This window comes from Zosterops lateralis (genome assembly GCF_965231275.1).
Source record: "Zosterops lateralis genome assembly, chromosome: 7".
In the NCBI taxonomy this organism is placed as follows: Eukaryota; Metazoa; Chordata; class Aves; order Passeriformes; family Zosteropidae; genus Zosterops; species Zosterops lateralis.
Genome location: NC_139767.1, coordinates 13,951,126 through 13,969,193, shown reverse-complemented (window position 1 = coordinate 13,969,193; position 18,068 = coordinate 13,951,126). Strand labels below are relative to the sequence as shown.

At 37.2% G+C, this 18,068-nt stretch overlaps 1 protein-coding gene across 4 annotated transcripts in view; it reads left to right on the top strand.

The window, feature by feature from the left end:
- Positions 1 to 18,068, top strand: part of ABI2 (abl interactor 2) — a 66,267-nt gene that overhangs the window by 21,199 nt on the left and 27,000 nt on the right. For 2 of the 4 annotated variants that reach the window (XM_083864981.1, XM_083864980.1), the window contains exons 2-3: positions 5,944 to 6,111; positions 13,983 to 14,159. In XM_083864981.1, the coding sequence (XP_083721107.1) occupies positions 5,944 to 6,111; positions 13,983 to 14,159 (345 nt within the window). The remainder of the gene's footprint in view (positions 1 to 5,943; positions 6,112 to 13,982; positions 14,160 to 18,068) is intronic. The other 2 variants (XM_083864983.1, XM_083864982.1) reach the window with 1 other exon arrangement.

The following is an 18,068-nucleotide window of genomic DNA, read 5'->3' as shown; positions in this document are numbered from 1 at the left end:
AGGCAACAATTTGTGTTAATGTTCTGTAATAAGAAACAGAGTTTCTTTTTCAACTCATAGGTCCAGACTTTTTTGGCTCTTCCAGTAGAATTTATATAAGTCTTGCAAGCCTGACTGTGAACTTCCAAGTTGATGATGAGTACTGGATAAATAACAATTGCTGGGTTTCTTTTTTGAGAAGTATAAAAGAAACTAGCTACAATGACCAACTAAACTGCCAGTAGCTTTTAATACTTCCTTTCATGCACCACTTTGACCTGTCTTTATGAGCTCTTTCCAATTCATAGGAAATGTATTTTTCTTTTTTAACACGTTGCTGTCTTTGAAATCTTTCCTTGTAATTTGGTAGCTTTTTTTTCCATTTATCTAGTTTTATCTAGTTGGATTGATGTTTTCTAAATCTTACTGTAGGGTTCACCTTGCCTCCCATCATTTGTTTCTTTGTAGAATTTCTCTATCCATTAGTAGCTGCTTTTCTGTATAAAATTATTCAAGTTCTTAACAGGGACATAACAGACCTTGTCACTAGGATTTGGCTGATCGCTCTTTGGGTGGGAGAATGTATTAAATTCTTGGATTCTTTATAGCCCTGCATTTGATGCTCTGTATGCATGCAAGAATTCCTTTTGCCAATCATATAGCCAAATAATTTTGTTATTTTGGATACCTTACTCATGTTTTATTTTCTCGTCTGCCTCATTCATATTAGTTTCTTCTTTATAGTCTGTTTTTAATTGTTTGTATAAATATAAAGTTTGTGCTTTTTTAGGCAGGAGAATAAACATTAAGACATTTAATTCCTAAAGTGAAAAGATATTTTATATAGTCAGCAGTCCAGGCTATTTCTTATTCAAATCTGGTAATGTAATTGTGCAGTGTAAATAGAACTTCCAGAGTGGGAAGAAAAAGTGATGCCTGGGCTCTGCATACTGACGTGAAAAGTAGTCATCTTTACATTTACTGCAGGTTGAATTCCACATAATTTCTAATGCCAGCTGTTTGGTTTATACAATCTAATAAAAAATGAGCAATTTTCAGGTGAGCATTTATGATCATTCCTGAGCTGTTAGATTCAGTGTCCATTGTTGATCTGGCATGTGGAAGTGGAAACTGTTAATAATTCTCTGGTGTCTGAAAGTAAGCACACACTATTGCCTTGTGTATGTAATACATGGCTTTTCTGACTGGCTGTGAAGTCTGTGCATTTGTAGCCTGACTTGAATGCCTTTGATCTCCTGTTATCTAAAAGCCCCAGTTTGTATAGTCACTGTAGTCTGTGCTGTAGCTCTCAGGCTGGATTCATCCTGTGAAATGTTTCCATGTAGTTGATAGCTTGTTTTGTTTTCTGGTGGAGACAAAATAACTGTTTCAATGCTGGGTGCTTCCCATCTATGGAAGAGACTCTCCAGGGGAGAGCTGGGCAGAGCCATGGCTGCTGCTGTGTCCAGGGGTGTGGGGAACCACTTCCTGCTGCAGCAGGGGAGCATCTCCCAGTAGTAGCTGACATTGTCCCCTCTCTGTGTGTGGCTGGCAGGAGCATCAGATGAGCTCTCTGTGTGAGTCAAAATGGGGCTCTTCCTGCTGAGAGCAGGAGAAAAGGATGCTGCCTTGTCATTCACATGGGCACCTGGGTGTACATGGTGTGGAGAAAAATGATAAACAGTAAATGCTGAGCTGTTGCCTGGAAATTCCATAACATGGGTACAGAAGACATGATCTAAACATTTCTATTTAAGGCTATGAAGATGATCCAGCTGTGATACTCGAGTATTTTAACATGGTGTGAGAAGTCAAAGCTACAGGTTTAAGAGGTGGAGACAACAGCAGCATTCTTAACACAGTTAAAGGAAGACTATTAAGGGAAACATGGGACACTATGCAGGTTGGGTGAAGAAAAACTACGGGTAGTGGAGAGCTGGAAAAACTGCAGTGAAGTTCTAGCGAGCTCAACAACTCTGGATAGTTCTTCCCTCTTTATTCTTGGTTGTATCCTTCCTTTTGTTTGTCTGGCTATGCAGTGGTTTGGATGAGGCAAAAGTTATAATTTGGTTTATGGATCAAATGATTTTCATTTGGGATGTGCCTCCTGGTCTAATTCACTACAGCAGACGGAGTGTGCGCTTGGTGTTGCGGGCATCTACTGTGACAGGTACTGCTGGTTAAAGTAGATCCTGAGTCTCCGTAGTACCACGTCAGTTGCTCAGACCGTAATTCACTGAGTTGCTTTGCTTTCTCTTTGTGGCATAGGGGTAGTGTTTGCAATGTTGCAGGTCAGGGAAGATAATGGAAGTGACTGGAGTTTAAAACAACCATTTGTTTCTAAAACTAGTTATAAACTAGGTCAGGTACTCAGTCTGCCATGTGGCCCTGCATAGACAATGGAATGGGTATGTTAGGTTCAGGAATGAGAGAATCCCTATGTTGGCAGTGTTTCAGAAGACTTGTTTGTCAAACAATTGCTTTGATTTCTTTAGTTTATTACCCATTAAAAAATACAGATCGAACTGATCTAATGGTTGGAAGCATTGCTTTTCAAAGAATTGTGTGTGGGCAGATGTAACAAGCCTGTATTTTTTCATAGACATGCGTAATTTTATGTGCGTGAGTGTTAAAGATACTTAAAAACTGAAATGGAGGGATGCTCAAAGGTCTGCTAAATGGCATTTAATTTAGGTCAGGGCACTGAAAGCACTTGCTACCAGTGCTTGATCATGCTGAACACCATGTTTTTGAGATCTGAAGAGCTTCAAGGACTTTGGTTAATATGCTTAAGTATCCACAGGAACAAGTCTTTTTGTTATAACAAACGTGTTTCTCTTGTTTTTGATATTCTTCACAGAAACAGTATTCCATAGGTTACTGAAACTACTGTAGAGAGTCTTAATCAGTTTGATTCTCTTTTCTTTTACTAGAGAATTTTAGTAGGTATGGATATTGAAATAATTTTTTGTCTGTGTTACAGTCTGATGTGAAGCATACTGGCTGATATTTTTGTGTTAGGAAGATCAAGAGTATCAGAACTTAGACTGCCGAGGATTATGTTTGAATTTTGTTTACTGATAACTCAAAACTATTATCTTATTAGCAGAAATCCCTTTATTTGTATAGTTACTTTTACTCAGTGAGCACGGCAGGATTTGCAAACAATGAGATTTGGTGTCCATGTGGAGTGTAAATAGGGATCTCGTTACATAGGAGTGTATGATAAGATACCATCTCTGGAAATCTGCTTATCAAATTAAAAGATGGATTTCATGCTAAACACAACTTACCATTTCAAGTTATATTTTAACTGATATTTATCATTATATTTCCCAGGGAAACTTAGGATTTTTCTGTAAGTATTGTAGAGCTTTTACTATTGCTGTGAGTCATTCAAGTTTTCATCTCTTGAAAGTTTTCAGGGTAAACGTGATTGTTTTAAAATGCTGTCACGTATTGTTTTTTTTCTTTTGAAATGGATTGACAGTGGTAGATTCAAATAGTCATTTTAATTTGAACAGATTCTTCACAGGAAGAAAGTTCAAACTTCAGTTTTCCTGTGCCAAATGTGAGTGGAGTTTGCCTCAAAGAATTTCAGGCTCTGAGGCATGTACAACAAATCACAGTTGTTATCAGCTAAAAACATGAATTAGACACCTCCATCAAATGGATTTTTGTGCTAATAACAATTCCAAAGTAGTTTATAGTATTGTTTTATGAGATCTTTAATGCATTTGAACATTTAGGAGCCAGTTCCTTGTTGGTTTGAGCTGGGGGTGACTTGAATTTAACTTGATTAGGTTACATCCCTGGAAGGACTAGCTCTGAACATGGATTTGTATTTGTGCTTCTTTAAGCAGAAAAACCATAGCAGAGGCTCATAATATATAAAATTATAGGTAGTTTTCCTTTTGTTCTCAAACACTTTATCTATTAATGAAAAAATACTGTGTTTGCTGGATTATACTCAGCTCCTCTGGATATACAGTGCACTAATGGAAATCAGCATTTTCTGCTTCTATAAATAGATTGGCAGCAGCTGCAGAGCAAAACAGGGGAGCTTCTGGTCATTTTTATTATTGCCATTGAGAAATGGTTTGAATGGCTGTGGGACGTGCCTGCTGCAGGGGAGTGTGCAGGCTGAGCTGGGGATATGGGCAGGAAGAGGGGAAGAGAGGGTATTTACAAGCCAGCAATGTGAGGATAGACGTAAAGAGCTCGATGTTCCTTCATTTGGGAGTCTTTAAGCTGAGGTTCAAGCTCTTTTTTTGTACAAGACATACTACTCAGCTGGTTAAAAGTCATGAATTCTTAAATGAGATCTGGGGATAGCATTTTTCTAACTTCTCTGTAGTTGAATATAAGGCTTCATTTCTAATTGTGCTCTGTTGGAGAATATCGACATACTGTGCCCTGAGAATCTCCTAAGATTTTCAGTTTCTTCTTCTGTTGGTTTTGTTTTGTCTTCTGTGTGGGAGAGAAACACTATGAGAATGCTCACCTCCTCCAGCATTCCTCCTTCCTGCCTATGGAGGCAGCTCTTGGATGAAACGCAACTACTGCTCTCCTCCTTCCTAGCAGAACTGCTACCACTGCAGCCTGCGAAATGACCAGCAAACTTACTGGTGTTGTTTGTGGACAGGAAATTACCAGGAGAGAAAAAGTGTTGAGTATCTCTCATGTGAGCGTTTAATTGAAGTCTTGTGCCTGTATTTACATGTGAGATTTTTTTTTTTCCCATGAAAGCTAGCTAGCAATCTTCTTTTAAGAATCTTACTACAAGGTCTTGGAGAACATATTGAGCTGTAGGAATTGCTTTCCTGAAATACAGATACGCTGCTTTCTGTGTTTCTCAAAGTACATATAATACAATGGATGTTAGATTCAGCTTGTGCTGAAAGATATGGAATGACTTTAAGTTCCATCTTTAATAACAGCACATTTCTTGAATCTTGATACCCAACCTATGTGGATGATATAAAAAGCCAAGGAAATAATGAAATACAGTATTAGAATGACAGGTGGGAGTAGAGAACATTTATCAACGGTTGCTTTAGAAACAGCACCATCAGCCTGTGAGATGGCTAAAGATCACCTGAACATGAAGATCACTGTATACTGAAGTCTTGGAAACTGGAAAGTTTCTTAGTATCTTAGTTGTATGTTTTGCCAGTGCTTTAATCTGTATTCTTTGTACTGAATTACATCTTAGTGATATTAACTGTTTTTCAAGGAGAAACACAGAACCCTAATAATTAGATTCTTAGCTTATTATTTTTAATGCGGTTTGAAATGTATGTATGTTTTTAAATTTCTAATGGATATCTTGTCTATGATTAGCTTAAATACTTTTAGGTGCTCTACTACTAGAAAAATGGCTCCTATTAATTTTTTCATAGAAGAAAATATTGACAATGTGAAAAAGTATAAAACGTGTTTAAGAAGAAAACATGGACTTGCTCTTTTTAAAAATTGTTCCTCTCACATTGTATTCAGCTGCCATCTTATGGGAATAATTATAGTTCATTCAATTTGTGACAACAATGAGGTCTAAATGATTAGGAGAGATGAGGAATTGGCAGCTCCTTGGTTGTTAGGAGTTAAAAATAGAGTACCAAGTTTAGAAAAATGAAACAGTTGTAAATCCCATGAAATCCAGGAGAAATAAATAATAGGTGTCTCCGAGTGCTTTTCAAGTAAATTGCTAAAATACTGAATAAGAAGTTGGACTCTTCAAGAAAACTCCAAGTATATTTCAAGAAAAAAAGGAGCTTAATTCTTCTTAGAAAGTGTAGAAACTCTTAAAATACGAAGGTAGTATGGAATTAAATTGTGGAATTAAATTGAATTAGTTTCTCTTGTATAATTCATTGTCTATAAAGACAGGCAAAAAGAGTTCATTCCAAGAATCTTTGCATAGAAGCTTTTACACTAAATGAAGCTTTCCTTTCTGTTTTGCAGTCAGCAGATAAGCAGCGAGCTCTGGAAGAAACCAAAGCCTACACAACACAGTCATTAGCGAGCGTAGCCTATCTGATCAACACTTTGGCCAACAATGTTCTCCAGATGCTGGATATCCAGGCATCCCAGCTCCGGCGCATGGAATCTTCAATCAACCATATTTCACAAGTGAGGCTTTTTTCTTTTGCCTTTGATATTACATAGCAAGTAAAACTCTGAACTGACATGTTGTGAGTGAGAAGAATTTAAAACAGAAGGACGCATTTCTTCTCGTATTCTTTCTGGGATTGGGTCTCATCACGTGGTTCTATACCAGTGTTAGTATGAGCATTTTACATACCAAAGCAGGTTAAATGCATTCTCAGCCAGATTATTGTTTGGAGAGGGGATCATTCTGCATAAGTGAAAAGCACAGAAAAATTGCTAATGGTAAAATGAGAGTATTATGCTAAGAAATCTGAAATGGATGGTGGAAAACAGTACTCGTCATCTTTTTACTTTTTCTGTTGCTGTAATACTGGCATCTAATGACAACAGCATAGATGACAAAAATAGTTTGCTCCTGGCTTCTCTTAATAAAATGTATTTTGCAGTGACATGAACAAAAGCCAAAATTAATGTTTCAGTTTCATATGGCTGCAGAACTTCTGCCATTGTTTGCAGTTGTTCCAAGCAGCAATAAACTAAGCTACTATAATCAGGAACCCAAGTTCAGTCACCACATTGATGAGAGAATTTTGACTGCCAGAATGGGCTGAGAATGAATGATAGATAAAAGTGGAGATTTACCAGCCACCGATGGATTGAAAGAGAAATTAAAAACAATGATACAGCAGTTTCTGGGTTTTGTGCCTGTTTACTGAATATTTTGTGTCTTGGGCTACTACGGTTTCTTGATCTTCATCTGATAATATAAATCAAAATAAAAAATATTGTGGTATTTAGAAAAACATTTGAAAGTAGGGGCTGTGTAAGGTAGGAAATAAGTAGGTGGATTGGATCTTTTTGAACCAGCAAAAGAAGTGAATAATTTTATGCTGGCTTAGTGGGCTGAATTGCCTCTGATTGGATCAGAGGAATCCCAGGGCAAGTACAAAGAAAGAGGTGGGGAGGATTTTCTCTTGATAGTGCTATTAGGTTGCCTCAGTTGTCTCATGGATCTGCATCAAAAATAAGCTGGAAGATTGATTTCTTCTGCTAAATGCTCCATGTTAATCATTACGTGGACAAGTAAATTAATTTTTTTCCCCAGAAAGTGTTATGAATTACCCTGTATATGCCTGTGTGCTGTATCTATATGCTGTGTGTGTGTATGTGCTTCCTCACAGGCTAGTGACACTCACATGTGTTGCAGCTGTTTGAGAGCCTGTATTTTGCATTTCAAGAATGAGGAAAATTTATTTTGTCACACAGCTTCTGTACAGTAGCTTTTGTGGAAAGGGCCATAGCATTTTAAATTTTTTCCTCCTGAGAAGCTGACATTTATGCAGATTGAGAGCTAGGTTAGATTGTCTGTGACCTTTATACAACACAACTAGTTATTTAAAATAGAGCACTAAATTAGCAGTACTCCAACACTTAATGAAGGTGTATCTGCAAAATTTCATAGGTTGAGCTTGAACAACCAAAAAAAAAAAAAAAAAAAAAAAAAAAAAAAAAAAAAAAAAAAAAATAAAATCAGTGATGGTCTTTTTTTAAGTACTGCTGTAAAATTGAAAGTCTAGTTTGTTGGGGGGGGGGGGGGGGGGGGGTGTGTGCTTTGTTTCAGGGTTTTTGAGCCTGCATCATCTGTATTTAGGATGCTCCCCAAATCTTTATGGAAGAAATGATATCAGAGCAGACAGTATTTAAGATTTGGATATTACATACATGAAGCGTATTGATACAAGGAACTTAAATTAAATTGTGTTAATGTGTTTGGAAATGGCTTCCTCCCATAATACAGTGTTGTAGATTAGTGTGTTACCTGTCTTAATTGTCATGTTTATTTTTCTTAAAAAAATTAATTTACACAGTTTCTCTGTAAATAAATTATTTATTTTCAAGAAATTTGGTTATACTTCTCCTGAAATTAGCCTAATCTGCAGAAGGTTTTCTTGGTGCTTATATTGGCTGTAAAATTTAGTGAGCTTTTTCTAACTGTACTGAAAATGCATTGTATGTAGTACCTCACTGCCAAATTAGGATTTCAGTCAGCCTGACTTGAAATGAAATCAGTAACATAGAACAGGAAACAGGTTGGTAATTACAGATGGTAAAGTAATTTTTGCATTAATGCTTTGGTCAGTAGGTCATGGTATTTAAGTTTAGAAAACATATGCAAGTTGTGATATCTGAATGGAATCCTGCTTTTAATTCTGATTTGGGACACCACATATTCTCCAAAGAAGGGAGCAGAATTATTTGGTGTTTGGTACGAAATCTTTTCCCAGAGTGCTTGTACAGTACAAGTAGCTCAGACTGGGAGAGGTGTGATTAACTTTGTAAGAGAAAATGCTCTGGTTCTTTGTTCATTGGTAGAATGCCAATTTATATCCCTTTCTGTGTTTCCTTCTAAATGCCAGCCTAATCAAAGAGCTGAAAAGGAAGCTGATAATCATTTGTGCTTTTTCAAATTATATATAGGTTATGAATAAGGAAATTGTTACTACTGAAACTATTTTTATGCAAGTGATTAAATCCTATTGATTTAAAAATTAGAATTACTTTGGTTTGGTCTGAAGGCTGATGAGTCTATTCTTACTTGCCTTCTTGAACCTTGTCCAGAACTAGATGATATGCAGTGTTTCATATTGGACTAAGAATTGAAATCTTAAATACAGATCATATGTACAAATATTTATACTTGTTAAAAAAACGATCTTGCAGCTTTCAAGTTAGCAGCCACTGTGAAACGTTACTAATGTCCAAATTCTTTAAAGTAATCTGGCAGATTTTCAGGTTTTAATATTTGTATGTTGAAAAATGGTTTTTCAGGTTTAGTTACAGGATCTCTTCTGTTGCAAGGTCATTTTTAAAACTCTGCTGCTAAGTATATAAACAAGCACATTATCACAAAGATGATGAGCTTTCTCCAGTGGCACTGCTCCATCCTCCCCTTACAGGACTGGCTGCCACGCTCTTGGCTGCGAGAACAGGCTGCAGCCTTGGATCCTCTGCAGGCAGCAGGTGCTGCTTAGCTGGGCTGTAGCAACACCTGTGAGCTGCTCAGTCTCTGCAGGGAAGTTCACTTGGACTTTCCACTGGAAAGTCAGTAAAGGTTTGTGACCTTTCTCAGTTGTCTTATTCTTGCAAGGTGCAAGAATAGCAAAACACTTTAAAAAATGGTGATGCAAGGCCAGTTTTGCACATTGCATGTTACCTGTTTATGGAACAAATAGCTTTTCAGCATTTTTATAGCATTATGATCTTTTTTTTGTGGGTAAATTACATGCAACTTGAGACAATTAATGTCACATTTCTACCATGTCAAAATTAGGCAGTTACTAATTTTAAAGTAATCATCCAGTTTTCAAGGTAATTTGCAATTAGTTTGAATTGCATCAAATTAATAAGATTAATAAAAGCCCAGCAATAATATATTTAAGCAACATTTTCTTCTAAGATTTTTTAAACTGGATTTTAAAAGCCCAGACTTACAGTTAATTCATAAATTTAAATTAGAATGATTTGAGAAGAGGAAGAAATGAAGGCTTCTGGAGACTCTTATCTCTGAAATTTCACTGTAATTCTGACTTTCAACATGCTGTTGTGGTTTAACCCCAGCTGGCAACTAAGCACCACATGGCTGCTCACTCATTCCCCCACCAGGCTATGGGTAGAAAATCAGAAGGCTAAAGGTGAGAAAACTTGTGGGTTGAGATATGTACAGTTTAATGATGATGGCGATAATAATAATAATATAGAAAATTAATATTTAAGAGAGAACTAAAACCCCAGAAGAAAGGCTGCAAAGGAAGGCACTGCCCAGCAGCAGCTGAGCCCTGCCCAGGCCGTCCCCAGGCTCCCGTGCCCGGCCGGGCTCCCCCAGCCTGGTGCTGCCCGTTTGGGGCCTTGTCCCCAGGTCAGCCTGGCCCTGTCCCGGCTGTGTCCCTTCCCAGCTCCTCCTGCACCCCGGGCCACCCAGAGCTGAGTGGGGTGGGGAGCAGAAAAGCCTCGACTCTGCAGTTGCTGCTTAGCAGGGACTGAAACATCCTGGAGTTATCAGCTCTGTTTACAGCACAAATCCAAAACATTGACCCATACTGCAAAGAAAATTAGTTCTGTTCCTAACTAAATTTCAACTTAAGTTAGTTAAATGCTAACTTAATACTTTGAGAAATTGTGTTTACTGGTAAAAGAGAATATTTCTCAAAACTCATGAGTTCAGTGACTTTCAAGTGAACTTGTAAGTAGTATTAACTTCTCAAGAAATTATTTCATGGGGTTTTTTTGTTTGTTTTTGTTTTAATATTTGCAGACCTTGAGACTGGCTTTGTTGAAATCGGTATGAAAACCTGATGTTTCAAAATGGACAGAAAAATAATGCAGTGGTTATACTTATTTTTCCCCTTATGCTCTCCCTTAGCTATTGCAGGGATCTTTAAAGCATATGAAAAGATGATAGTAGTGAGCCTGATCTCTAACAAACTGTCAGTTAAAAGCTTTTGCCAAAGCTAATGGAGCTATGTGAAACAAATTTTTAAAAGCATAATAATGCTGTCAGATATCCAAAATTTTTTGTTAGAAAACAGTTGTAGAAGGGCACAGTGTATCCCATCTTCTTTTCCTAATAGAGTTTTCAAGGCAGGTTTTTTGTTAGTCCAGCTCTAACCCCAAAAACTTCTCATTAGAACTTTCTAAACTGATGAGTAAACATTTTGGTGCATTCTCCTGCCTTGATAAGGGATTTATGTTCATACTGGAGGTAATAAGTACCTGTGTGTAGAGGATAAATGTTTTCATTTTCTTCAGTAGCAGGTTAATCTTTGTTAGCTCCTCTACTAATGGAATACTGCAGTGTTCCTTTGTGCTGTTTTATGGGCGTATTAGGATCTCATGACTTCCATAGTCTACTAAACAAGAAAATGAAATGTTTGGAAAACTGCCAGCATAATGCTTCTCGATACCATTTTAGATGTGTGGACCAGAATTAGGTGCAGTTTGTATACTTTTAGTCATTCCATAGCTATTCAAGTTAAAGAGATGTTCTGAATCATAATGCAAGGGAAATCCCACCAGATGAGTTTCAGGTTTTAATTAGGTTTTATGCACTTCATTGTTTGTTACTGTAGTCATGCCTCATGATCACCATAGCCCTTAAGGAAGCTGGTTGTACTCGTGGCTCCTATTGAAAACCCACTCTTCATTCATGGAAACAGCTTTGCACAGTGCCAGGATACCATTGCTACAGTAACATCAGCATTAAATATCTGTGCTTGCATTGTATTAGGAGATAATTACATAAGAAAGTACTGAAAGAACATATTCAAAGTTGCAGAGTTCTAGCACTTGAAATAGAAAGTGAGAAATCATCTTGCCAACCTTGCACTAATAACTTCCTTTTTGGTTTGTGGATTGAAATTAAGGCTCTGAGTGCAATACCCAAGGCATGAAATTGGTTTTGAAGGACCAAATTCAGGCCCACAAGATTTTGATGTTCCAGTACATCCTGAAATGCAGCTGCTGTTGCAGCTGAAGTTTTTTAACATTCTAGCAAACGATATCAGGGGCCTGTGAGACAAAGAACATTCAAGAGTCATGTGTCTGCAGTTCTCCAGTGACATGTCTACCACAGATAAAATCTGCAGTAGAGACTGAATAATCAGTAGTATCAAACATGAAACTGTCCTCCCAAGTTGTTGCCATCACATATCTTCAGCTTCTTAAGACAGTATGTGCCCTCTGACTGGTGAGATGAGGGGTCTGTAGACCATCTTCTCCACAGTGTGTGCTCCTATTGCCTCTGCTGCCAAAGCAAAGGTCTAGCACAGAGGAGGGATAAAAGTCTGAGATGGAAAATGAAATCTTACATCTTACCCTGATGGAGAATGGTGTGCTTTAGGTACTTTGGCCTGGAAAGTGTTGGTATGCTCTGTTTGCACTTGTGCTTGTACCATGAGTATAGCACTGTAAGAGCTGTGAAGATCTGATCTGCACTGCCCTCTTGGGGGTTGGTGTATAGTCCTGGTCGTCTTGGGGAGCTTCAGAAAGAACCTTGGCAAATTCATTGGAGAGTGGTTTAGTTGTTAAGTAGTTGCAGAAATAGATGTGTTTCTGTTACACTAGTGTGAATTGTGAATTTCTGCAGAATTTATATATTGGCCAAATCTAGGTGGGTTTTTGTGCAGGTGTCCCAGATAGTTTAACTACCCCTATTAAATTTCAAATCATTGCTCAACAAACTCGAGCTTTCCAAAGAGATATTTGCCAATACATATTAACCTTAAAATCTACTTTTCTGTAGCTTTATTTTAAGAAATAGCTAAGCACCTATAGTGGAAACCTTAGAGTTCTGGGGAGGTGGAACTATAGGTGGTGGAAGGTACATGACAAAGCTGTAGTCAGTGCTTAATTTTAGCAAAGTTAAAAATCTTGAAAATAGGTTGCTGGGAAATACTAGGCAATCTGAATGATAGTACTGTAAGCTCACATATAATGCCCCAGGTATTTGTGGAAATCCTTCCCTGGAAATAATGCAAAGAAACAACTTCTTGGAAGTTTGGGGCAGTAGTTTGGTACGAGTTCTTAGTAGTAGGTTGGGGTTTCTAAATTTTTTTTTTTTTTTTGTAATCTTAAAGATCGTTCAAAGTAGCAGAGGTTCCATTAGCTTGTTTTGCTATCAGTAGCACAAACGGCACAAACAGCAGGGTAAAAATAGTGTAGCCAACCCCACTGCCCCAGTGCCTGCCCACAGAAAAATAAAATAGATAAAAATGTGTTATGAAAATGAGTTCTCATTTGTACCTGTTCCTCAGTTACTACAAAGCCTGGTTCAAACCTGTGAAAAGTGTTTCTGGTGCCCTTCATGATCGCTGAAGTGGTAATAAGAAATCTCTTGAGTGTTTAGAAATCCTTGTGGTGGTGGTTCAGGCTGGTTTTACTTCTGTTTTTTATCCTGTAGCTAAAACTTTTATTCACAGTGTAGCAAATTTCCTATATTGAAAGCTGTTTTGTGAACAAGAAATTATTTTTGGTTTAAATAAAGCAAGGAACTCCATGGCCCATGATTTAAGAGATTATATTTTCCTAGAACAGACAAGTGGACTTTTTGGTAGGATTTTCTTACTCTCGTTACCTAACAAGATTCATGTATGTATTTTTAGGCAATAAATTTTCAGCTGGACTTTGTCTTACATCAAAGATTCTCCTGTGGTACTGATTTTAGCATATAAAGGGAAGGATTTCCAGTGTTGGCCCTAGGCATCGAAAGAGAAGGCAATGGGCTTAACCTCTGGCTTTATTGTGGATAAATCAGTATGGAACACATTCTAAAATCTAATCATTGCTTTGTGATGAGTGAGTTGTAATGACCAAAATACTTTTTTGATTTGTCTAAGTGAAATTTTACTCCATCATAGGATTACCAGTCCTAATTTAGCAAGCTTTTACAGTGTAAGAAAACCTGCTTATGGTTTGTTTTTCAGGTCTTAAAATTAAGGTTTGGGAAGGCATCCTTATACTTCATCAAGTTGGAGCCTATGTCAAAGACAAGCTTAGAGAGCAGCTGTAAAATAAAAAAAGGATAAGTGAAGGAATCTTATAAAACTGTGTCAGTAAATTGATGTGAACTACTAAGAATGGAAAGGAGAAGGAAGTTTGTGAAACTGAAAGAATAAGGGCAACAAAAACCCAAAGAACCCCCAGCTATTAGTGTGGCTTTAGAGGTGGCAAATTCAGCAGTAAGTTGAAGAAAGATGATGTAATCAAGTATATGTAGTGATATGTTTAGTACAGTGTAGAGATCTTTGAAACATTAGAACTGATTTAATTTTTTTTTTAATACTGACTCTGTATTCCAATGCATACCACTGTTAGTAAATACACTGCGTCTTTTGTAGACGGTGGACATTCACAAAGAGAAAGTTGCTAGAAGAGAAATTGGTATCTTGACTACAAACAAAAACACCTCAAGAACTCACAAAATCATTGCACCAGCTAACTTGGAGCGACCAGTTCGCTACATCAGGAAACCTATTGATTATACAATTCTAGATGATATTGGACATGGAGTGAAGGTAGGTGATATTGTTAAAACAGCCAAACTGCAAATTCATTGTCTTTGTATATTTTCAAAATAACCTGATGCTTTTCATGGTAATATACCAGTTTCTCCTTGCCTGGACAATGTGTCTATAAACATGAGAGGAGTCCTGTCCGATTTCCAGTTGTGCCTTCCCCTTCTCTTGCCCCAATGTTTCTAAATGTTACAAACTCACTGAATCTGATTTCTGATTGGGACTGTGAGTTTCAACTTTTAAACTGATTCTGAATATCAACTTGTGTGATGCTGCTATTATTGTTTGGGTCAGTTGCCAGGGATATATGCGGGGAATGAAGGGCTAATGACCATCACTTTTCTGCCTGAATTAGCAGCACAGAGTGTGATCCAGCTGTAATTGCCACTGGTTTACTTTGACACTCATGCAAAGGAAGGGTTTACATGAGAAGTGTTGTGGGCGCCCTTTTCTTCTTTCTGCCAGGGACAGTTATGCACAAACCCAGTGATGTCCTTTGTTAAAGGGAGTGCTCCACAACTTTTGTGCCATATGGGGTTTTGGGATGGGAGTATTACTGCCAAGTTTAAAGCCAGCTGGTTTTCCCTTTCAAGATTAGGAATAAAGAAGGAATTTCAGGGCAGAGATCAGACAGACACAACTGGTGGCTTTTAGGTGTACACAGCAGCAATAATATAATGTGTGAGGTTAGATATGCATTTTTAAAAGCACATTCTGAACATAAAGACAGTCTTAGCAGGTGTGAGTTCATTGTTAACTTGTGCTGCCAGGAAAACAAGTACGGAAATGAGAACACTGACAGTATTAAAGTTCCAGGAAATGAAAGGTAAATAACACAAAGTGATGTCATTTTTACAAGGCAAACTAACAAATCTGTAAGCCTGCTAGGTAGCAGTAAGGTAAAATGCTTCTTCCACTCAAAGTATACCAAAATTTCTTTTGCTTGACTTGTAACTGGATTAGGTTATCTCTGTTGTCCTATTTGATTTGTCTGCTTGGATGGCCATTTAAATGGTAATAGATTGTTCAGTCTAACTTTGAAATTCAAAATCTGAACAGTTTGATTTAAATATATTTTCCAAGCAATTTTACTTAAGGTCTTTTCAACATCCTGTTTGTTAATGGAAAGTCTCCTTCCTCCCATTTCTTACCCAAAGAATCAACCTCTGAAGATTTAAAAAAGGACAAACAAAAAAGCATACACAACTTTAATAACCACCATTTTGACCAGGAAATTATTACCAGTTGTGTGCTAAAATCTGCTACCAATTTTTTAATTTATGCAGGTCAGCAGATCTCCTTCTGGATATGGATGGAGCATATTAACCTGTAGGATTGCTGTTGCTAATATTTTAATCATCACTTTTTGTTTTAGGGAGATCATTTTAGAACTCATTAAAGAATAGTTTTTAATTGCTCTGCAGCACAACGTTATTTAGCACTGGCTTTAAATCATTGTAATTGGTATCCCACTTACCTCAATGTAGCAGAGTCATACTAAGATATAATGAATCATGTTCTTTTGAAAGAATATAGTTAATTGAATGGATGATGACTCGAGTGTGTTTTACATCCATTTGTTACACTTGTGATAGGCTTAAATGATATTTACCATGCACTATGATTATCTAGAAAATGAAGAAGTATTGTGCACTTGTGAAACAATATCAGAGAACTTGAAATCATGCTATCCTTAAGATTGTAGATGTGTTCCAATCAGGTTTATCCTGGGTTAAGGACAGAAGAAAGAACAGCTGTTGTGGATGGGGGAAAAGGTGACCAGTTGTGCTTATGAACCTGTTTTTGTTCTGCTTGAATAACTACAAATCAGTTTATTAGAGCTCTCGCTGTACAACAGAGAGAAAAAATTGAAATAGGTAGAAGCTTTAAATTTGCCTATATATAGCTCTTTATTATTTGAGCTGTGATACTTTTCCATTCAAGTGAGCATTCAGAAGGAGTTGTTGCACAGAGTTAAAGTTCCAGTTAGCATCAGGATTCCTCAGTCTGCCTTCTTTGTCCTTTTTCTGCTGAAGGGCTTCTGCTCCAGTACTTGGACCCAGAATTACCTGTTATCAGAACAGGCAGAATGCCGAGGCAGCAGACATTCATTGCAACCCCTGAGAAAGATGGCAAGCTGGGCAGAATAATACTGGAATAAAAGGGAGGATTCTTGGCTGAGAAATTCAGTATGCTATGCTGAGAGAAGTGGTAGAGGCGCTTAAGCATCTTATTCCTTCCATTCAGAAATTTGAAGCATAGTGGAGATGATGTTCAGAAGGGTTGGTCTACAGTATGGTTTCTAAATAGATGTAAGAGAATTCAAGTGCCTCTGTATCATTCCAGCAGTCCCTCCTCATCTTCTCTCCCTGCAGCTACAATGCTGCAAAAATCTAAAGAATCTTTTTGTGTGAAAAAGACTTGCTTTCAGTTTTTTTCAAATGTTTCCCAAGCTACGAAGTCTTCCAACCTATTGTTCCCACCAAAGAGTTCTTTAGTCAAGAGAATGGGAAAAAAAATAAGTGCTCCCTTCAGAGAGGTGTGTATTAAAGCATTGCAGTTACCAGGCAGTGTTCCTGAGGTCTCTGCACCTGGACATTGCAGTGTAACTGGCCACTGTGGCCAGTACAGGGGGACCTGGTTTCCCAGTGTAGCTGTATAAGACAGAGACTGTATTGGTTAATTGATCCACAGAACTTTAAACTCAAAGGCAGGAGATTTTCTAGTAAATCAGATTATGTTTCTTTTTAGTAGAGCAGGGTCTCTCCTAAACTGATGGAACAAATCAGTCACTCTGGATGCTCTACTTATCCAAATATTTAAATAGTTATTTACTTGAATATTTAAATATTAATCTGAATATTTACCATTTAGTGCTGCAGAAAGTGTAACAAATTTAATTATACATTTAGATTAATTGAACTAAAATCAGATCATTCAAAAGGAAAGACAAGTAATTTAAAAATAAATTATTATGGAGAAAGAAGATGTATGATATTGTGCCAGTAAGATGCAGAACTTAGTTTCAAAAAGCTAGCACTTAGGCTTTAAAGTAAGATTTTGCTGTTGGTTAATGTCCTAATTTATACTTTAGGAAGCGTGGATATGTGATAGTGTCCCTAAAGAGTGCTGTACTCCTTACAACATGTAATCATTTGCTCTTGGTCTTTGTTCAAGAGAGATCTCATGGCATCAAGTTAACTAACAGCATTCTCTAGAAAAGAATATACATTAGCTTAATATGTTAGAAGCTTCCATTTCAGCTACTTGTAAATGTGCTAATGCATGTAAACAACTGAAATGAGCTCAGGCTCATTGATAAGGCTAGTCTTTGACAGCTCAAATAAATTAATCTCTGAAGTTAATCCATCTAGATCTCATGATACACTTTGAAAGAAGCTGCCTTTTTGTTAGCACTGTAAGAACTTGAGTAAACAGTGTACAAGCATTTGAATGTTGACTTTAATAATTTAAAGGCTTTGTGGTCAATGTATATTAAAAGTTTCAGCTTGAAGACCTTTTGTTCATGACATTCTGCTTTAACCACTCTTTCTATGATCTACTGATACATTATTTTGTTAATGCTGAATGCTTAACTTTTTTCTTTCTTTTTCCTTTCTCTTCATATCCTGAAGTTCCAACTAACCTTTCAATGCTTTTTTTCCTTACCTCTTTTATTTGCTCCATTTATGCATTAAGTGGTTGCTTAGATTTAAGGTAAGAAACCCCAGGGCTGGATTTCCATTCTTCTTCTGAGATTATTACACACGGGGAGATGATTGACATCAATGCCACTGATAGTTTAAAACACCCGCTCTCCCTTCTGTGTCACAGAACTTCTGTTGAGTAACTCATTGTGGATAAGCATTTTGTGATATAAATTGATGTGTATATGAAAGGAAGTTAACA